The 22741-nt window shown below is 47.3% G+C and overlaps 2 protein-coding genes across 5 annotated transcripts in view; one reads left to right on the top strand and one right to left on the bottom strand.

Moving 5' to 3' along the window:
- Positions 1–9324, bottom strand: part of LOC308590323 (uncharacterized protein) — a 36176-nt gene extending 26852 nt beyond the window's left edge. For 2 of the 4 annotated variants that reach the window (XM_081200272.1, XM_081200273.1), the window contains exon 1: positions 8639–9324. In XM_081200272.1, coding sequence (XP_081056398.1) covers positions 8639–8737 — 99 coding nt within the window. In that variant the 5' untranslated portion in view covers positions 8738–9324. Of the gene's footprint in view, positions 1–120; positions 550–8638 lie in introns of all 4 variants that reach the window. The other 2 variants (XM_081200275.1, XM_081200274.1) reach the window with 2 other exon arrangements.
- Positions 9325–12142: 2818 nt separating this feature from the next.
- The window catches only part of RASGRP4 (RAS guanyl releasing protein 4), a 45857-nt gene continuing 35258 nt past the window's right edge, over positions 12143–22741 (top strand). Inside the window, exons 1-2 of the mRNA XM_081200809.1 lie at positions 12143–12377; positions 22183–22385. Coding sequence (XP_081056935.1) covers positions 12355–12377; positions 22183–22385 — 226 coding nt within the window. The 5' untranslated portion in view covers positions 12143–12354. The remainder of the gene's footprint in view (positions 12378–22182; positions 22386–22741) is intronic.

The following is a 22741-nucleotide window of genomic DNA, read 5'->3' as shown; positions in this document are numbered from 1 at the left end:
CCTTCCCGACCCTCAAGCTTCCCATCAAAAAGACGCAGCACAAGAGGAAAATGGATTTGGAGGGAGGAGGAATGAAGCAAAATTAGGCACTAGCTCTCAGTTGCACAGCTCTTAAGAAACCAGCTGAACTTGTCAAGTGTCACATACGGATGGCGTTCCAGGAGGAAAAGCAACATTGAAATCAGTCTTCCATGCCCGTTAGCCACTGGAGAGACACCAAAAAACAGATTCTGAGAAGGATGATGTGACACATTTTTTAATTGGGATCCGCCATTATGGGAGAAGGACGTGTTGCAGACATAAATAGTCTTGGGGGAGGTGAGCTCTTAATTTGTTATTATATCTGTACTTCAAGCCTGATTTGGCAAATCTCCCCTGGAAAGACTAATGTTTGATGCAACCAGTCTGAGAAAATTAATGAGCAAACGCCCAGATTTTATTTCATCGGAACTGAGTGAAGATGGCGTCTGCCACCAGAGAAGGACTTTTGGACTGATTCGACATAAACACCAGTGTGTGAGGACATTCTGTAAATAACAGACTTACCAGCTGCAAAAAAAAAGAGAGAGTCATACAAATTTCACACAGAAGCACATTATTGTTTATTTCAACTCGCCTGTGGAAACAGCTCAGAGGCCGCGAAAGAAGGAAGGATAACAACAGGAAGATTTAAAGAAGGAACTATTGGAAACTCGAGGCAGTAGAAACATAAGATGATTGGAACCCCACTGAACTTGAAGAATGGGAAGCCCCAACAAAAATGTATAATTTGGCAGAATATTTGGACTATATGATATGTATTTGTATAATTTGGAATACTTAATGTGATTGGATTGGATTGTTAAAATGGTAAATTTAATAAAAGTTAATTTTTTTAAAAAAAGAAATCAATCTTCCATGCCAAACACATGGTGGGTGGTGGTGGGAAACGTGCCTCTGAGCTTGTGCAGAGCATAATTTCCTCACCACTGAGTAAGTATAACTATTCCACTACAGATCTGAAGTCATCTGGAAAGGGCTTCCCAGGTGGAGAGGGTACGGGCCAGACCTTTCCATTTTAGAAATCCACTGGGTTCTAAGCCTTCCCTCAGGAAAGCAAAGTTCCTGGGCTCTGGGAAGCCCAAAACAGCACCAGCTCTCCGAATCAAGAGCTGCTTCTGCACTCACCCACAAGGAAACTGCTTGCTAGTGATACGGAAGGGGGGGGCATGTCTTCTTCACCTTCTTCTTTGCTAGAATATATCCATTTATTTCCAATTGTCAATGTCAAAAGGGACTAAAATCTATAAAATTCATAGAAAATCAACATTTGCTCAATTTCTCTAGGACCCCATGACACCTCCCCTGTCCTCCATAATCCCTCAAGCAAGGTGTCAAGACCCTAATCCTATCAAATCAGTAGATAGGTAGCCGTGTTGGTCTGCCATAGTCAAAATAAAAAAATTCCTTCCAGTAGCACCTTAAAGACCAACTAAGTTAGTTCTTGGTATGAGCTTTCGTGTGCATGCACACTTCTTCAGATACCTGAAGAAGTGTGCATGCACACGTATCTGAAGAAAGTGTGCATGCACACAGGTATCTGAAGAAGTGTGCATGCACACGAAAGCTCATACCAAGAACTAACTTAGTTGGTCTTTAAGGTCCTATCAAATCACTCTGCCAAGCCTTTCCTCCGGGCAAGGCCAGGTGGCAGACCATGCATACATGGACCATTGTCTTCTCATCACCGGTACTCAGGATGTGCTTATCTGCGCATATCTCCAGCTCTGCATATTCCCCCCTCCCTCCTCCATATGTGTAACCTGTGTAACCCAACCTCTTCTTAATGTATTCATGATGTAACTGGGATGTATTTTGCACTGTATTCTGGGACATGGAGGGAAGTTTCAAAAGTTCATGTCACCCCTTTCTCGCTGTTCAATCTCGCCTTGAACCTGTTGCGCAATAAACTTGGATCTTCTGCAGTTTGCTCCTGTCTCCGGCTGAGCTCATTTTCCTCCGCAGGGACCCGCGGACTTAGTCCGACGAGCTGGGTGGCAGAGCAGCCTCGCACCCAGATTTTACTGTAACACTAGCAAGCTGCAAAAAGTTAAGACAGGTTTTCTCTGCTGCCAGATGTATCCAAAACTGTAGGCACTGTGTCTTCTTGGAATAACAGGTTTGGAATTGCCTAAGAAAGATGTTAAATTATTTTTGTATGCCACAACTGCTGCCTGTATTTTGTTAGCTAAAAAGTGGAAAAACCCAAGAATTACCAACAATAGAAGAATGGCAGATGAAGATGATGGATTTTTCGGAACTAGCCGACCTAACCGGAAGAGTCCGCGACCAGAAGGAGGAGGAGTATAAGGAAGAGTGGAATAAATTTAATGATTATTTAGTTAAATTTGTTAAATTAAACTAACTGAAAATAGCTTGCAGATACTTAGGATTTTATTTATGTTATGTGATTAATTAATATGTTTAATTCCATAAGGTGAAGATCTAAGGATGTTAATGTTTAAGTTAAATTTCATAAAAATTGGGATTTGGAAAACCGTTAAAAAGACATGCAATGAAATTCAACCAAGGGGAAGCGAGGAAGTCACTTAAAGTTAATAACTGTAATTTTCAATAAGGCTATGATTTATGTTTGTTTGTCGTGTGTGTGTGTGTGTGTGTGTTTATAATATTGTGAAAACTAATAAAAAAAATTGGAGGGGGGGACTGTAGGCGCTTTTTACCACATACCCTGGCAAAATGCATGCATTTACAGCACATCCCTTCCACCACAGCCCAAGATCCTGGGAACTGCATCTTACCGCCTCGCAGAGCTACAGTTCCCAGCACCCTCAAACTACAACTCCCAGGATTCTTTTTTTGCAGAGGGGAGACGTGCTTTAAATGCATAGTGTGTGTAGTCGGCAGTCTCGGCTTCTGATCTGCAGTGGACGTGCTCTGAATTCCTGGAGATCGAACTGTCAGCGCACGCATCAAGGAAAAGCCGTTTGCTATTGAGCTAAGCAAAAGTCTTAGAGAGACAGCCGTTTCCTTATTTCATGTTCTATATTTAAGGGGTAGGAAATCAAGCGCACTTCCCCCTTGGAGACAACACATAGCAGCCTGCCCGCAAAAAGGAAAACACTTCCTTCCCTCGCCCACTTCTGCCTCGCTCTCCAAGTTGGTGGTGGGTTCAAGGAGGGCAGTTCCCTGCTCCCCTGTCCAGCCACGTTTTGGGCTTTCAGTTTACTCCGAGACTCGGCCGCAAAAGGTGTGTGAATTTGTAGACAAAGACAAAGACACACATACACCCATCCACCCCGGGGTACAAAAAAAACTTCCTGCTTGCAACTCCCCCAAAAGGATAGCCTGGTTTTGCTCCAATAACCTGCTTGCAAAATCCATTTCGCTAGAATTTAATTTTTAAGGCCCAACCCTGCCGAAAGCAGGCATAGCCAAGTTGGCTGTACGTTGCTTCCAGGAACAGAGCTGGCATGACTCTGAAGGCGTGTGCACTTTCCCAGAAATTTACTTCCGTCTGGGTTCACACCGGGGGGTGGGGGCATGTCTTTATCTGTCTCCCGGTGAGTTCAAGGTGGCATCCATGGTTTTCTTCCTGCTTCCCCTTTTATCCTCACAACGACCCTGCGAGGTAGAACAGGCTGTAAGAAATCTCTCACAGCCTGTCCAGCGGGGATTTGAACCGTGGTCTCCCAGGTTGTAGTCTGGCACTCTAACCACTATGCCGCACTGTCAGAGGTTTCCGCACACTGGCCAGAGAGGAATTGGGATCGGCTTCTGGGCTCTGACTGGCGTAAAGCTGGTTCGAGAAGCGACGCATCGAACCGCAGTATTTTCTAATAAGCTACAAGATGCAGATGCATTTTGGGTTGTTGTCGTCGTCATCATCACCATCTAAACTTATCGATTGCTTTTTTATGGTGTGGAGACACAGATTAAAAACCCAGCAATGGAAACCCAGCAATGGAGAGTGCAGAGTAACTGGCAGTGTGAATTCAACCTCAATACCAGATCCTGAGATGCAGCAGTGAGAGAGTAGTAGATTATTTATTTATTTACTATTTATTAGGAACGCGGGTGGCGCTGTGGGTTAAACCACAGAGCCTAGGACTTGCCGATCAGAAGGTCGGCGGTTCGAATCCCCCCGACGGGGTGAGCTCCCGTTGCTCAGTCCCTGCTCCTGCCAACCTAGCAGTTCGAAAGCATGTCAAAGTGCAAGTAGATAAATAGGTAACGCTCCAGCGGGATGGTAAATGGCATTTCCGTGCGCTGCTCTGGTTCGCCAGAAGCGGCTTAGTCATGCTGGCCACATGACCCGGAAGCTGTATGCCGGCTCTCTTGGCCAATAAAGCATTTCGCAACAACCCTATGAGGTAGGTTAGCCTAAGAGATGGCGACTGGCTCCAAGCTCACCCAGTGAGCTTCACGCCTGAGTGGGGATTCGAACCCTGGTCTCCCAGGTCCTAGTCCAACACTCTAACCATTGCACCACACTACTGCACTCATAGGCTGCTTTGGGGCTTCCCAGGGGCATATGGCTGGCTACTCTGAGATGCTAGACTCGGTAGGCTTTTGGGCTGGACCAGCAGTGGTTCTCCTTAGATGTCAGGAAACACTCCCCACTTCCATGAGAGGATGAAGCTGGTTGCAAGAATTTATGTATAGGAGGGGGGGTTGCCCCTCCATCAGATATCATGCACATGCAGCCCACTACCAAAACCAGCACAATTGCTTTTGTGACTTTTGTGATTTGTCCCCAGAAAACACTTCATCGCAGTTTCTTCCTATCTATTCCAAGGGCCTTTGCTGCACGATACCAAATGTAAGAATTCACTGATAAATGGATCTCTGTACTGGCTCACTGGGAAACGTCAGAAATTCATATAGACATGTGAGCTCAGCTACTCAGCAGCCCCTCTGCCTGAGTGATAATCCCTGGCATCCTGATACCTGAGTGCCAGACAGGTAGCCGTTCCAGAAATAACAAACCCAGATGAAGACAAAAGGGTGTGATTAACTTGGCTGGGAAACAGGGAAATGTAAATATCATTTTTGTTACACTTGATGGGTGTTTGGTGGAGGGCAAGGAGAACCATGGGGCAGGGTCCAGGATGCTCAGATTACGGCCACCAGACCTCCCCTTTCATGATGTAACCGTGATGTATGAGTGATGTAGTTGGGGGGGGGGTGTAACATGGGGATGAGCAGCTAATAAAAGTTTGGGTTCTCTTTTGTTCGGGGCTTCCATCTTGTTCCACCTGGTGGCAGGTGGGAGTCTTGTCGCGAAAGTCTTCAATCAAGACCAAGCCTACTGGCTGTTGTTTTGCTCTGGTATTCCTGGCTGGTGTCCTTGTTTTTTGTCCAAGGGAGCCCTCAGATTTCTCCATTAACAAGCTACTCCTCACTCTCTAATGAAACAGAAGCTCTCTGCACATGCTCAGAGTCAGATTAGAGCGAGACCATAGGCGCCGACTCCATGGGGCTTGAGGGGGCTCGAGCCCCCTCAAAAAAATTTTTTGGGGGGCTCAGCCCCCCCAATAATCTCAGGCGCCCTTCCAGCAGAGCGCCGGGGGCGGGGGCTCCTGCCTCGCTGCTTCGCAGCACCACTGCCACTGCCAAGGCACTGCCGGGGGGAATTTCCTTCCTCCTGGCGGTTTCAGCCCCCGCGAGAACAGGGGAATCCCGACTGGCCACACCTCCCAGCCAGCCAATCGGCTGGCTGGGGGGGCGTGGCTTGCCCTATTTAGGGCCGGAGCCACTTTATTTGCATATTCATGAGCTTATTTATTATTCATGAGCTTTCCCGGGGACCCCCAATATTTTTTATAAGTCCGCGTCCCTGAGCGAGACCCAGAAACTAAGGCGCTCTTTCCTGCGTGGGGCCGGAGGCCACCTTTATTAGGACTTGGCAGGCTCCAAGCGAGTCCCAGCAACAAAAACGAGTTGCCCTGGGGCTTCGCTTCAGCAGAAGTTAAGCCCTGCAGCTGTCTGGCAGTTCTGACTCAGGCTACCAGAGAAAGCAGAGCATCACTCCATCATCACTGCACACAGGTGTTTGCCTAGAGCTTGTTACACCTGTTGGATTTCGGCCTGCCACGTACCGCTGTCACACAGGATCACAGGCCTGCCCGCACCAATCCACCTAGCTCGGAATAAGTCTATGCTAACCAGCAGCATTAAAAGACGCCTGCTTCTTGAGAGAAAAGCAATGACAAACCTAGACAGCATCTTAAAAAGTAGAGACATCACCTTGCCAACAAAGGTCCGTATAGTAAAAGCTATGGTTTTCACAGTAGTGATGTATGGGAGTGAGAGCTGGACCATAAAGAAAGCCGATCGCCGAAGAATGGATGCTTTTGAATTATGGTGCTGGAGGAGACTCTTGAGAGTCCCATGGACTGCAAGAAGATCAAACCGATCCATTCTGAAGGAAATCAGCCCTGAGTGCTCACTGGAAGGACAGATCCTGAAGCTGAGGCTCCAAGACTTTGGGCGCCTCATGAGAAGAGAAGACTCCCTGGAAAAGACCCTGATGTTGGGAAAGATGGAGGGCACAAGGAGAAGGGGACGACAGAGGACGAGATGGTGGGACAGTGTTCTCGAAGCTACCAGCATGAGTTTGACCAAACTGCAGGAGGCAGTGGAAGACAGGAGTGCCTGGTGTGCTGTGGTCCGTGGGGTCACGAAGAGTCGGACACGACTAAACGACTAAACAACAACAACAAATCAGCAGCAGGTCTGTCAAATGGCGAATCTTTCCGAGCTCTGGGTTCGAGCAATTTCCCCCTTGAAAATCTGCTCTTGATTGCAGAGTTTGCTCCAATTCAACAATAAAGAGCAGGCTTACAGTTTCTTCAGTTTCGGGTTTAGAATGTGTTTTTTGTCGTAAACCGCTTTGGTATTACACTGTTTTGTAAACATATGAAATCAGCATAAAATAAATGCACGTTATGTTCAAGATAAAGTAGCAGCTGTACTCCAACCTACAGGATTTCAATCTTCTTAGTGATTAAAACAACCACTAAAAATAATAAATATTTCACTTAAAGGAAGGGAACTGAGATAATCATCTTCCCATGTTGCCTTCTCCACAACCTTGCGAGGTGGGCCTAGTCGTTCCTCCAATCTACAGTTTACTACCCGCCATTCTGGCTGCCTGTGGGCCTTAACTCCTCCTCTTTGACAATCCCCAACCCGGCGCCCTCCAGATGGTTTGGACTACAACTCCCAATGCCCTCGATACAGCTTTGTTCCAGTGCATTTTGGGAGATCAAAACGTGTCTGGATCCCACGCTCCTCCGAGCAGCGAGCCAGGAAACTGTTTTTCAAAGGGCTCCTGGGCAAGTATTAGCAAGGGCCCTTCCATTTGCCCAGGAATGGCGGGTGTTGACGCCAGCCCTGCCCGAGGGCCAAGACGCAACACTTTCATTCCTTGTTCGGAGACAGAATTCCAAGAAAGCGTTAAAAGGTTGCTGAGAATACAGCTTCCCCTGAAAAGAATCCTGGGAACTGTAGTTTAAGGGCACCGTGAGGGATAAACTACAGTTCCCAAGGTTCTTTGCGGGAAGCTGTGTGCTTTAAATGTATGGATGTGGCCAAAAGAAGACTCAGCGGCCAATTCAATTTGCTTCTTGGTTCTTTCCAGAAAAGTCCCTCACACCACCAGAACCAAAAGTTTATGTATTTATATAAAAATAATAATACCTGCAGGTGTATTATACATATATTTTGCGGCTTTTTTGCGGACTTCTCTTTGTTAGCGATGAGATTATGGTAGTTTTTGGTGTGTGCTTCTTATTACAAAAAAAAAAACCTATTCAACCCCCCCCCCCATGCAAAGAATATACCTGCTACACAATTTAATCATGAGAATCTGTGGTTTGCACTGCTGATAATGCTGGGGGGTTAATAATACTAATAATACTAATACTACTAATAATAATACTAATACTAATACTAATAATAATAATAATAATAATAATAATAATAATAATAATTTATTATTTATACCCTGCCCATCTGGCTGAGTTTCCCCAGACACTCTGGGCGGCTCCCAATCAAGTGTTAAAAACAATACAGCATTAAATATAAAAAAACTTCCCTAAACAGGGCTGCCTTCAGATGTCTTTTAAAAATAGGATAGCTGCTTATTCCTTGACATCTGATTGGAGGGCGTTCCACTGGGCGGGCGCCACCACTGAGAAGGCCCTCTGTCTGGTTCCCTGTAACTTCACTTCTCGCAGGGAGGGAACCGCCAGAAGGCCCTCTGCGCTGGACCTCAGTGTCCAGGCTGAATGATGGGGATGGAGATGCTCCTTCAGGTATACAGGACCGAGGCTGTTTAGGGCTTTAAAGTCAGCACCAACACTTTGAATTGTGCTCGGAAACGTACTGGGAGCCACTGCAGATCTCTCAGTACTGCTTTTGTTTGCATGTTCCTGTGTTGTGTATTTTTGTGTTTTTATTTTGTAAACCAGCCTGTGATCCTCAGATGAAGGGCGGTATATTTTAAAAACAACAACATTTAAGGCGCACCATAAACTAGGACAAAAGGCAAACAGGGGTTGCACAAGACACAGAATATCTATTTTTAAATGCCCCACCCACTGTTAACACACAAGACCCTCACCCCACTCACCTGGCTAGGACTGGTCTTCCAAGGTCGGACATGAATGCTGATACTTGTGAGGTACTGAATGATGGCATGCGACGGCACACCTTTCGCCGGGCTGGGCATGGTGCGTGCACAGATCGCGAAATTTCACATGTTCAGGCCTAAAGAGTCTGCAACCTCTGGCGCAGGGAGGTTTGGGGGCAAAAGTGTGTGAGGAGAAGCAGTTTTTTGGGTAAAGGAAAAAGGTGCGGAAGAACCCACCCAACTTAAGCCAGGCCAAATTTGCAAGAGCCACACCCAGTGGCCGGACTCCTAAGCAAAATGCTTCAGTACTACTAACAAATATTATTTCCTGTTATTTTCCTGGTTAACTGACCATCCAAGTTGCGCCTGGGAATCCCAACAGGGGTCAGGCTTTTGGAAAGTCAAAATTGAACGTCTTTTGCTTTCAAGTTTCCCCTCAGCATATTGAGTTCATTCTTCTGCTTGTAAATCTGTCAGCAGAGACCTCCAGATATCTAATCTTTACTCCGCAACCCTTTTAAAAGAAACCACCCCTTTTCTCTCTCCAGGCCCAGTTTAAAATTTCCCATCTACGCGTTGCCTAAACTCACGTCGCAAGATCTGATCTACGCTGCTCTCCGAGCCACAACAAATCTCTCCATTATCAAATGGAAACTTTTACTTCTGAATAACGTTCTTTCCCCACCTCTAAGTGGGGGGGGGGGGGGACAACAACCTCTCTTGGGTGAAAGAGAAAAAGTTAAGAAGGGGCTTGGGAACCAAATTGTCTCATTTATTAATTCGCTCTGGGAGGCCAGGCAATATTTAAAGGAACACAGACCTCTCCCAAAGACAGAGCTGAATCCTTAAGGGGAAAGATGGGTCGGCAAAAGTGAATTTCTGCAATTACGCCTCCCGATGTTGATGGACTACAACTCCCATCATCCCCGATCATTGCTCAGGTTGACCGGTGCTGATGGGAACTGGAGTTCAAGCACAACTGGAAGGACAGAGGATTTCCCCGTCCCAAATCCTGGGCAAGAGTGTTACGGTGATGGAAATGGGGTACAGGAATCAGGGGTTCAGGGGGGAAATGAATGGCGTGATGTGTGGTTTGGGGGGCAAAGTTGTGTTGTGTTATCTTTTTAGATCAGCCCTGGGCCCTTTACTGCAAAGGTGGGTAATAAACGAAAGAAACAAGAGCAGATAATTACAGCCTGGATAGAAACCAGTGCTGCCCCCAAAACTGAAATTCATATTTTAAATCCCATGGGGGCGCCAACACTACCCCATGTCCCTTTCTCAGCAGCTCAAACCAGATCGCCAGCTGAAACCTCTCCTGGCGAATTGAGGAAAACATTCTCACCTGCCCAGGGCTGCAAATCAGGCTGCTGCAGAAAGCCCAGGGGCCAGCTGGAAACATGGCGAGCTTTGCTGCGAAATAATTATAATTCTTGACTGCGGTGTAGTGGTTAAGAGCAGTGTGGTGTAGTGGTTAAGAGCGGTAGTCTCGTAATCTGGTGAACCGGGTTCGCTTCCCTGCTCCTCCACATGCAGCTGCTGGGTGACCTTGGGCCAGTCACACTTCTCTGAAGTCTCTCAGCCCCACTCACCTCACAGAGTGTTTGTTGTGGGGGAGGAAGGGAAAGGAGAATGTTAGCCACTTTGAGACTCCTTAAAGGGAGTGAAAGGCGGGATATCAAATCCAAACTCTTCTTCTTCTTAATAAACCGTAACGTTTCCTGGATTTGATTATGTTTTGAGTTGGAATAACCAGATATTTTGATGGAGGAACATGCTTGGATTTTCCGTTGGGTGCATAGCGTTGTATTTTTTTTTTTTAAATGGCTGAAAAATCTAAAAAAATAAAAGGGGAAGAGGCCCATTTGCATTTGAGTCTCTGAACGCGCTGGCAAAGGGATATGCCATATTTTTCGCTCTATAAGACGCACCAGACCACAAGAAGCACCTAGTTTTTGGAGGAGGAAAACAAGAAAAAAAATATTCTGAATCTCAGAAGCGAGAAGAGCAAGAGGGATCGCTGCGCAGTGAAAGCAGCGATCCCTCTTGCTGTTCTGGCTTCTGGGATAGCTGCGCAGCCTGCATTCGCTCCATAAGATGCACCCACATTTCCCCTTACTTTTTAGGAGGGAAAAAGTGAGTCTTATAGAGCACAAAATACGGTAGCTCAGTGCTTAGAGCATCTGCAGGTGGTCCCAGGTTTATTCCACATCAGCATCTCCAGATAATAATAATAAAAATAAAAATAAAAAACTATTATTTGTACTCTCCCCATCTGACAAGGCTGCGGAAGACACCTGCCTGAAACCTGGACAGCTGCTGCCAGTCCGTGTTGACATTAATGCCAATTCCACTGTAGCCTTATGAGGCTTTGCCCTTGGGTGGGAAAAATATTGCGCCTGGGAAAGGGAAGTGGGAGTCAACAGACACTCAAGGAATAGTTTCGGAGAAAAGGCTTTTATTTCTACCATCCATGAACTGGTAGAAGGAGCAAGTGTGATAAGTCACAAAAAGCATGCACGAGTTCACAGTGATGTGCACAAACATATATACCCCTTCCAGATCCCTCCTCCTTTCTCCTCCCTCAGGAGTTCCTCTGAGCATGAACAGAAAGCTGTCTTGGGACTCTTGGGACTCTTGGCAGGAAAAGGGGTGAGGGGTTTTTCAGTGTGTTCCCGTTGTTTCATTCTTGTGCTGTGGCATGGTTCCCGGAGAGAAAGCAAGTTGCAATGTGGTTCTGAGAAAGGCCTGAGAAGACAATGGGCTCTGTTCTCTACCTTGTTGCAATCTTTTTAGTTACAGCAAGCGGAATGTTTCTGATGCTTAGCTGCTGAGAAAATGATTTTGAAAAGCTTTGAGAAGCTTTGAGCCTGCTTTGGTGGGGGGTGACTTGGGGCCTAGGTGAGGTCACCTGTCCTCACCTTCCTTCACCACTTTCGCATGCGGCCCCTGGAAGGCTGACCACCAGCCAATGTGGCCCTCGGCCTGAAAAAGCAAGTAGCCGCCTCTGTAGCAGGTACACTTCCAGAATCATTAACCAGATCTGGAACAAGTGTGTGTGTTTGTTTATGGAAGACAGAATTCTTGGCAACTATTCCTGGGGTAATAAGGGGGGGCACTTTGCATTCCCCCAATCTCCCCTTCCCACCTCTGAATAGCACTGGGAGTTGCCATTCTCCCTTGCCCCCTCCTCAATTTTCTGATTCCATTTGCTGCATGGCAGGCAGAAATTCAACAGATGCAGCTTTCCTCAGCATGAAAGTGCAGCCATGGGGCAACTTCTTTTGCCTGCCAAACTAAGCCCCGTTGAATGCTTGCCTGCTGCACAGCTGTCAAATGTGCTTTTTTTATTTTAAAAAAGGAAGATTTTGAGTGGCAGCGCAAACATTGACACCGTTCAGTCCTGTTTGCACTATCTGTTGCTCGCATGCATGCTCAGACAGACACACGCACGCGCACACACAATCACATGTGCAACTCAGTTCCTTTTAACCGCACATCAGCATAAAATCAACCAGTTCTGTTTGACTCAGCTGTGCTGCGGTCTGGAAGAGACGTTCTGCCGTATTCCTTGCGTTTGCCCCAATTGGGGCTGAGCCCAGAAGCACCTGGCTGAGAGGTTTCAGCTAGGAAAGCAAGAAGGACCCCCTCCCCAGGCCCTCAGCCCCCCCACCCGGCCCCACAGAGAACCGAACGGGTGACTTGGTTGGAAAAAGATGATCCGACGAGAGAGCAAGAGGTAAGCTAAACTTTACTGAGCTGCCGCTCCTTCTTCATCTTACTCACTGGGATTTTCCTGTTTTGTGTCATGGTGACCTGGGGAAATTTCAGCCAGTTTGATATTTCCTGGCGGGGCGTGCTTCGTTCTAATTTTGATCGCCGCTGCTGGAAACTCCACACAAGCACCTGGCCGTCAGGTGAAATGCTGCTGTTCCCAAGGTATTGTCAAGTTGCCAACTTTTTGTGGGGGCTGCTGCTGTGCTATCTCTGTTGAACTTCTTCCTGTCTTGCAACGGCTAAAGAGGCAGGAGGTGAGTTGTCCCTGTGCATGTGGCCCTGGGTTTGTGGGGACTTTTCATCCATCCCTTTGATTGATTGATTGATTGATTGGCATCTGTCTGTCTCGGGAGACAACTAAAGAGCGTGCTTTGGCGAAGTCAAACTGTTGGAGAGTTACAGCGCCTGCTGTGGCTGTAAGACACCGATGCAGCAGAGACATGTTTTGTTGCAGCCGGGGCAAATGAAGGCGTCCAGTTGTGCTGCTGCAAATGTGCCATGGCTTTTCTTCTCTCTGCCCTCCTCCCAGTGGTCATTCCTCCTCTGGTCACTGGCTCTAGGCACTGTGGTCATCTGCAAGGGATCACCATCTGGTGTGTTGACGTTGCCGGCTTTCATATCACGTTTGCAGACACCTTTGTAACACGGAGTTGGTCTGCTATGGACCTGCCCGCAGACCAAGTCCTTGGGGACCTTGTCATCTTTCGTTCCGGGAAGGGGCAGTGGGGTGAGCTCCCGTTGCTCGGTCCCTGCTCCTGCCAACCTAGCAGTTCGAAAGCACGTCAAAGTGCAAGTAGGTAAATAGGTACCGCTCTGGCGGGAAGGCAAACGGTGTTTCAGTGCGCTGCTCTGGTTCGCCAGAAGCGGTTTAGTCCTGCTGGCCACATGACCCGGAAGCTGTACGCTGGCTCCCTCGCCCAATAAAGCGAGATAAGCGCTGCAACCCCAGAGTCAGCCACAACTGGACCTAATGGTCAGGGGTCCCCTTTACCTTTAGGAGACAGAGAATAGGGGTGTTACAAATTCTTCTTCTTTGGTGAACACTCGTAGCCGAGTAAGATTGTCTTCCATGACCACGGTCTTAACAGTGAGTCCGTATGTGACTGTGGAGGCCAATTCTGGATCCACACATCCTTCCACAGTGGGGACATAGGTTTCTGGACGGGAATTGATCATGGTGAGGGTTTGCCAAGCGTGCCTTCCTCTTAGCTCACTTCTCCCTTGCGTCCTGAGTTCGAGTGTCTTCAAAGCCCATGACACCTTTGGTAAAGGCTGTTCTCCAACTGGAGCGTTCGCAAGCCAGTGTTTCCCATTTGTCGGTGTTAATACTACTTTTTTTTTAAGATTTGCCTTGAGAGAGTCTTTAAATCTCTTTTGTTGACCACTAGCATTACACTTTCCATTTTTAAGTTTGGAATAGAGTACAGTGGTACCTCGGGTTACATACGCTTCAGGTTACAGGTGCTTCAGGTTACAGACTCCGTTAACCCAGAAATAGTACCTCGGGTTAAGAACTTTGCTTCAGGATGAGAACAGAAATCGTGCAGTGGCAGTGGGAGGCCCCATTAGCTAAAGTGGTACTTCAGGTTAAGAACAGTTTCAGGTTCAGAACGGATCTCCAGAACGAATTAAGTTCTTAACCCGAGGTACCATTGTAGTTGATTTGGAACTACAAAGTACACCAGCCCACCTGCTTGGACCCCAATGTTTCCTGGGGTGCCAATGGTGTTGTGCAGAATCTGTTATGAGCATTGCAGAAACTCTAAACGGCTGTAGAAACTGACGCTCCCTGATTCTTTGTGATCGTTTGAGGGATCCACAGCTGTGGTCCTCTGACTGTATTCAACAGCAATTTCTGTGTAAAAACCTTGCACCGCCTGCCCTGTAGTCACTGCCATTTGACTTGTGGGAAAACCAGGACATGCATTTTAATATTTGTTTTCATCCAGCTCATATTTATTCCGCTCCTGACGTTTGAACGTCTGCCTGACTCGCAGAAGCTGCGAGGTCTTGCATAGCTCTGCAAGCTCGCAGCTCAGGTTTAGCAGTGTCTCAACTTGCTACCAGCGGGTGGGGAAGCTTAGCTTTCGTAAAAGACCAGTGCTGTGTGAATCTAGCAATCCGGAAGCGGGTGGGTTGCATGGTGTCGTTTCAGTTCCATGCGCCGAGTAGGTGTGTGGGTGCTTTGATCCAGCAAGCTCAGCTGTTGGAAAAGGAACAGCTCTGGTCACACATGGCAGGTGAAAACAAAAGGGGAGTTTGGAAAGATTGCAAAGCAGGAGAGCGCGAGAGATCTTTCCCCACTCGAGAGATATTGCAGACAAAGTCGGAGAGGAGTGCTGAGAGGTCTTGCGGGTGGGGGACTCACACGCTCTGTGCGTACAAGGAAGTTGGGCAAGAGGAGGAAGTTCCTTGGTATAGATTTGGGTTTCCAAGTACAGTCGCTGGATGGCTGGTCGACTTTCAAATGCAAGAGACCAGGGTGGGGAAAGCATGCTCTGAGGTGGGAAAAGCGGAAGTCCAAGCCTTTGCTCATTGAGGAAGTAAGGATTGCAAGAACGAGGTGGGGAGGAGGAGGATAAATTCTTAGCGAGCAGTTGATTGGACCACTGTGGCAGGAGGGCCACGCAGGAGGGGGGCAGAGAGAGAGTGAAAACTTTTAAGGTTGAACCCTCGTTCCGGGAAGCAGCAATACCTCCCCCCCCCTTTTGTATCGTACAGTGGACGCTCGTGATCCGTGCGGGAGGCACGTTCGCAACCCGCAGTGCTGCGCATGTGCGGGTTGCGATTTGGTGCTTCTGCGCATGCGGAAAGCGCAATTTAGCACTTCTGCGCATGCGCAGCCGCCGAAACCCAGAAGTAACCCATTCTGGTACTTCTGGGATTCGGCGAGTCCGTAACCCGAAAAATCACAACCTGAAGTGTCTGCAATCCAGTGTCTGACTGTACTGCATTTGATTGAATGTTGTTGCATGCACCAGCGAGAGACTGCAGGGACAGAGCTTACTTGGGCTTTGGTTTAATAGCATAAGAAGACCCGTACTGGATCAGGCCAATGGCCCATCTAGTCCAGCATCCTGTTATCACAGTGGCCTATCAGATGCCTGTGGGAAACCAGCGAGCAGGATTCTACCACAAGAGCAATTCTCTCCTCCTGTGGTTTCCAACAACGGGTATTCCGAGGCGTCACTGCCTCCTACTGTGGAGGCACAGCAGAGCCTATATGGCTAGAGTTAGCCATCGATAAGCTTCTCCCTTCGATCAGAAGGTCAGAGGTTCGAATCCCCGTGACGGGGTGAGCTCCCATTGCTTGGTCCCTGCTCCTGCCAACCTAGCAGTTCAAAAGCACACCACTGCAAGTAGATAAATAGGTACCACTGCAGCGGGAAGGTAAAGGGCGTTTCCGCGCGCTGCTCTGATTCGCCAGAAGCGGCTTAGTCATGCTGGCCACATGACCCGGAAGCTTTCTGCGGACAAAAACCAGCTCCCTCGGCCTATAGAGCGAGATGAGCGCCGCAACCCCAGAGTCGTCCGCGACTGGACTTAACGGTCAGGGGTCCCTTTACCTTTTTAAGCTTCTCCCCAAAGAATTTGTCTAATACTCTTTTAAAGCCATCAGGGTTAGTGGCCTTCTTTAGAAAGATACTGTCTTTAGGATGCATGGTTTTGTTTACACATATATGCAACCTGAGCTTAGGGAGGGCTCACAGCGTTAACACTCCAACAGATCTTAGCCTATGAGGTTCCCAAGGAAGCTGCAAGCTTTGGGTCCTGCACAGAACAAGACACGCATCTGTGTCTCCAGCTTCCAGCATCAGCCAAACTCTCTCACGCACAGAGCGCACAACCCTGTGGCCTGTTGTTCTCCATCCTAGGATTTCATGGCCTCCATCCAGGTGAGGAGGCAAAAGAACCCACCTCTTTGGACATGAAGATGGTAGGTCTAGCTGGCCAGTTTATCTGCAGCTGTTAAAGCCAGAATAAGAGGACTTCACACGCTTGTTGACAAGGACATGGCTGGCTGAGGTTACTGTTATGTACTGAAGTTCTCACCCTGGGCCAGCTGGGGGATACTGTAGATAGTTATGCAAATAAGGGATCTAAAGTGATGTTCAGTGATTGGATAGTTTTAGAAAGTTGTTACAGTAACATTGTACTGGAGCTCTATATAAGCAGGCTGGCTGAACCCTTCAGTTCAGTTCAGTTCTGACTTGGCCTGTGAATAAACAAGAGCTGTTTGAAGAATCGCTGTGTCGCCTGATATGTTCACCCACAACTTAACAGTTACCCACGCCGCAATGTTTTGTGGTAGGAACCCGCTTTCTTTAGAATTCAAAAGCAATTGTCAAATGTTGATTTTGAGACGAGCTGAGTGAGCGGCAAAGCCAGACCCCGAAAAAAAAAGGTATACAGATCACTTGCTTTGGTGTGCCTCCGGCGAACCAAGTTTGTTGCCTTTTACCCAATGCAACACAAGCCTTTGCTGGTAGAACAACAACACACACAGATTTCTGCTGTAGACCGCCCCTTCTGTGATGTATGTATGATGTATTGGGGGTGGTCTTGAGCTACAGGGGAGGCAATTTCAAATGTCTATACAGTGGTGCCTCGGGTTACAGATGCTTCAGGTTACAGACTCGACTCTGCTAACCCAGAAATAGTATCTCGGGTTAAGAACTTTGCTTCAGCATGAGAACAGAAATGGTGCAGCAGTGATGCGGCAGCAGCAGCAGGAGGCCCCATTAGCTAAAGTGGTGCTTCAGGTTAAGAACAGTTTCAGGTTAAGAACAGACCTCCAGAACGAATTACAGTGGTGCCTCGCAAGACGAAAAGAATCCGTTCTGTGATTCTCTTCGTCTAGCGGTTTTTTCGTCTTGCGAAGCAAGCCCATTGACGGATTAGCGGATTAGCGCTATTAGCGGCTTTTAGCGGCTTATCTGCTGATTGGATCAGCTGATAAGCGGCTTAGCGGCTTAGAAAAAGGGGGGGAGGGGAAAAAACCAGCAGGAACTCGCAAGACATTGTCGTCTTGCGAAGCAAGCCCATAGGAAATTCGTTTTGCGAAGCACCTCCAAAATGGAAAACTCTTTCGTCTAGCGAGTTTTCCGTCATGCGAGGCATTCGTCTTGCGGGGCACCACTGTAAGTTCTTAACCCAAGGTACCGCTGTATAAGAGTTTGCACACCAATGTTCTGGGTCTCCTCGTCCCTCCTGCGTGTGAAGGGGGCACCCTGTTGCAACAGCTTTAATAAATATCAGGCTTACTAGCTGCTTTGCTTCTCAATATTCTCTGGTTGGCCTCGGTTATTTTCTCCTACTGATAGAGAACCTACATAAGGACTGTGTACAGGCTCTTTGGTAACCCATAAGGAAAAAGGATATATTTTTTTCTTATAACACTACTGATCTTTTCCCAGCAAGAGTTCTTCTGCTTGCCAATTTTGCAGGCAGATGCTGCCACGCCTGGGGAAGGGTTCCCTCCCCGGCCAATTTTAAAACCGGTCTAACTAGGTTTTGACACCCTGCAAAAGTTTGGCGTTGTTGTTGTTTTCAAAATTCACACAGCGCAAAGCCATGGGCCCTTCACATATGCATCTCCACCCCACATTCCCTTGCAAAAGCGACCACACGGCAGCTTGCAAAATGCAGGCCCAGAACAGAGACTCATGCAGAGGCACTGCTCATGCAGGGACTCATGCAGAGGCCTAGGACCCTCGTACCTACAGGACCGCCTCTCCTGGTATGTCCCACAGAGGACCTTACGGTCTTCAAATAAAAACATCTTGGAGGTCCCGGGCCACAGGGAGGTTAGGCTGGCCTCAACCAGAGCCAGGGCTTTTTCGGCTGTGGCTCCAATCTGGTGGAACGCTCTGCCACAAGAGACTAGGGCCCTGCGGGACTTGACATCTTTCCGCAGAGCCTGCAAGACGGAGCTGTTCTGTCAGGCCTTTGGTCGGGGTTCAGTCTGACTCCCTCTCCCCTTTCATAAGAACTTGCATGAAAGTGGCCTCCCAATTTTTCTCACAGGCCCATATAAGTTCAGCACAAACAGTTAGGCCTGGGGAGCATTTAAGGTCCCCAACCCTAATCTGCGGGTTGCCATCCGATTAGATTTTATTCTGATCCTGATCTGATTTGAGGATGTGTTTTAATTGATTGTCTGATTTTATGTTAATGTATTGTACATTTGATGTTAGCCGCTCTGAGCCCGGCTTTGGCTGGGGAGGGCGGGATATAAATAAATTTATTATTATTATTATTATTATTATTATTATTATTATTATTATTATTATTATTACAGAGAGGCTCCTCTGAGAGTGCTCCTGAAGGTAGGAGTCTATCAATTGATGAAGATGATCATCCAAATGTCATAGACCAAATGGAGCAAACAGCACGCAGACCTAGTGGTGGGAGGAAAAAATCCTTAAATAAGAGACACGGGGGAATGATTAATGGACTTCAATGTCTGTACACTAATGCACAAAGCATGGGAAATAAACAAGATGAGCTTGAGCTCTTGGTACAGCAAACTAAATATGACATAATAGGCATCACTGAAACCTGGTGGGATAAGTCCCACGATTGGAATGTAATAATGGGGGGATACAATCTATTTCAGAGAAACAGACCAGACAAGAAAGGAGGAGGAGTGGCGTTATATGTCAGGGATGTGTACACCTGTGAAGAGATCCAAGATTTAGAACCTCAAAGCCAAAGTGAGAGCATTTGGGTCAAAATTAAGGGAGAGAAGAATAACAGTGACCTCATTGTGGGAGTTTACTATAGATCCCCAAGCCAAACGGAGGACATAGATGATGCCTTCCTGGAACAGATGGCCAAGCATGCAAAAGGAAGGGAGATAGTAGTAATGGGGGACTTCAATTACCCGGATATTTGTTGGATGTCAAACTCAGCCAAGAGCATAAGGTCAAACAGATTCCTCACTGGCCTTGCAGACAACTTCATTGTCCAGAAAGTGGGAGAAGCAACAAGAGGAACAGCCATTTTAGATCTGGTCCTAACCAATGTTGATGACCTGGTTAGTGGGGTAGAAGTGGAAGGATCATTAGGTGCGAGTGATCATGCTCTTCTGAAGTTTACTATACAGCGGAAAGGAGCAGCCAAGCATACTAGGACTCAATTTCTTGACTTTAAGAAAGCCGACTTCATAAAACTTAGGGAAGTGCTGGGTGAGATCCCATGGACAGTAATACTAAAAGGAAAGGGAGTTCATGATGGCTGGGAGTTTTTTAAGAGGGAGATAGTAAAAGCACAACGTCAGGCAATACCAATGAGACGGAAACATGGAAGGTGCTTAAAGAAGCCAGGGTGGCTATCTAAAGAACTTTTAACTGAGTTAAGATTAAAAAAGGATGTGTACAAAAAATGGAAAAGGGGGGAAACCACCAAAGAGGAATTCAAACAAATAGCCAGCACGTGTAGACACAAAGTCAGAAAAGCTAAAGCACAGAATGAACTCAGGCTTGCTAGAGAGGTTAAAAGCAACAAAAAAGGCTTTTATGGGTATGTTCGTAGCAAAAGGAAGAGCAAAGAAACAGTGGGGTCACTCAGAGGAGAAGATGGTGAAATGCAAACAGGGGACACAGAAAGGGCTGAACTCCTCAATGCCTTCTTTGCCTCAGTCTTCTCCGATAAAGAAAACAATGCCCGACCTGAAGAATTTGGAGCAAATGATCCAGCAAAGGAAACACAGCCCAGAATAACTAAGGAGATAGTACAAGAATACTTGGCTAGTTTAGATGTATTCAAGTCTCCAGGGCCAGATGAACTGCATCCAAGAGTATTAAAAGAACTGGCAGATGTGATCTCAGAACCACTGGCAGTCATCTTTGAGAATTCCTGGAGAACAGGCGAAGTCCCGGCAGACTGGAGGAGGGCAAATGTTGTCCCTATTTTGAAAAAGGGGAAAAGAGAGGACCCAAATAATTACCGCCCAGTCAGTCTGACATCAATACCAGGGAAGATTCTGGAGCAGATCATTAAGCAAACAGTCTGTGAGCACCTAGAAAGGAATGCTGTGATTACCAATAGTCAGCATGGATTTCTGAAAAATAAGTCATGTCAGACTAACCTGATCTCGTTTTTTGACAGAATTACAAGCCTGGTAGATGAAGGGAACGCAGTGGATGTAGCCTACCTTGATTTCAGCAAGGCATTTGACAAGGTGCCCCATGATATTCTTGTAAAGAAGCTGGTAAAATGCGGTCTTGACTCTGCTACCACTCAGTGGATTTGTAACTGGCTGACTGACCGAACCCAAAGGGTGCTTATCAATGGTTCCTCTTCATCCTGGAGAAGAGTGACTAGTGGGGTGCCACAGGGTTCTGTCTTGGGCCCGGTCTTATTCAACATCTTTATCAACGACTTGGATGATGGACTCAAGGGCATCCTGATCAAATTTGCAGATGACACTAAACTGGGAGGGGTGGCTAACACCCCAGAGGACAGGATCACACTTCAAAACGACCTTGACAAATTAGAGAACTGGGCAAAAACAAACAAGATGAATTTTAACAGGGAGAAATGTAAAGTATTGCACTTGGGGGGAAAAAATGAGAGGCACAAATACAAGATGGGGGACACCTGGCTTGAGAGCAGTACATGTGAAAAGGATCTAGGAGTCTTGGTTGACCACAAACTTGACATGAGCCAACAGTGTGACGCAGCAGCTAAAAAAGCCAATGCAATTCTGGGCTGCATCAATAGGAGTATAGCATCTAGATCAAGGGAAGTAATAGTGCCACTGTATTCTGCTCTGGTCAGACCTCGCCTGGAGTACTGTGTCCAGTTCTGGGCACCACAATTCAAGAAGGACACTGACAAACTGGAACGTGTCCAGAGGAGGGCAACCAAAATGGTCAAAGGCCTGGAAACGATGCCTTATGAGGAACGGCTAAGGGAGCTGGGCATGTTTAGCCTGGAGAAGAGGAGGTTAAGGGGTGATATGATAGCCATGTTCAAATATATAAAAGGATGTCACATAGAGGAGGGAGAAAGGTTGTTTTCTGCTGCTCCAGAGAAGCGGACACGGAGCAATGGATCCAAACTACAAGAAAGAAGATTCCACCTAAACATTAGGAAGAACTTCCTGACAGTAAGAGCTGTTCGACAGTGGAATTTGCTGCCAAGGAGTGTGGTGGAGTCTCCTACTTTGGAGGTCTTTAAGCAGAGGCTTGACAACCATATGTCAGGAGTGCTCTGATGGTGTTTCCTGCTTGGCAGGGGGTTGGACTCGATGGCCCTTGTGGTCTCTTCCAACTCTATGATTCTATGATTCTATTCTATGATTCTATGAGAGTGGGGTAGTAGGAATTGGACAGCTTGTCCATTTTACCAGCTGCAGTGGACGTCGGATGTGTGTGTCCTCTTACACCTCAAAGCAGCTGCTGTTGTCTCTCTTGGGGGCGAAAAACAACCGCCGTTGACGTCCCTGAAGCTCGTGTCTTTGGTCAATTTGGGAATTGTATTTGTTATGTACAGAAGTTCTCACCCTGGGCCAGCAGGGGGATACTGTAGATAGTTTTCACTCAGGTCCACATATGCAAATAAGGGATCGAAAGTGACATTCAGTGATTGGATAGTTACAGAAAGTTGTTACAGTTACGTTGTAGTGGAGCTCTATAGAAGCAGGCTGGCTGAACCCTTCAGTTCAGTTCTGTTCTGGCCTGTGAATAAACAAGAGCTGTCTGAAGAATCGCTGTGTTGTCTGCTATGTTCACCCACAACATAACAGTATTCTTTTGCAGGAAATCCCGAGCCGAAGCACCCAGCATTGCAGAAGGCGGCAGCCTCCCAGGTGCCGGCAGGATTTCCCGACGGAAGAGTCGGCGGCGGATGACCTGTCCGAACCCTCGGGAGATCAACCAGGCCTTGGCCTCCATCACCTTGGGGGATCTGAACCGGTCCTGTACCCTGGATGAGCTGATCGAAAAATGCCTTCGCTCCTTTGGTAAACCGGAGAGAGGCAAAGGCAGGGGCGATTGAGGGATTGGGGCCTTTCCCCTGGACCAGGCATTTGGTGGGGCGGCTGTGACTTTTTCTGGAGTCCCCTGATGCGAAGGAACCTGGTAGTGTTCCAGCCACCAAGAGGTTAAAGGCTTTGGGCTTAATTCCCAGTCTGACCACCAAAAGAATATCTGGGCAGTCTCTCTCTTTTTTCCCCTGCCTCTAAGCCAGTTTCCTTGGTTCCTTCAACCAGAATATTCCCTCTGTCAGAGTTGAGTAAATTTCAAAAATGTTAATGTTGTTTAATTGACTGTACTGCACTTTCAGTAACAACCTAACGCACAACACATTTGCGATAGT

Source organism: Podarcis bocagei (assembly GCF_964188305.1).
Source record: "Podarcis bocagei genome assembly, chromosome: 7".
NCBI lineage: Eukaryota > Metazoa > Chordata > Lepidosauria > Squamata > Lacertidae > Podarcis > Podarcis bocagei.
The sequence above is the reverse complement of the archived record's forward strand: the minus strand, read 5'-3'. Positions and strand labels throughout refer to the sequence as shown.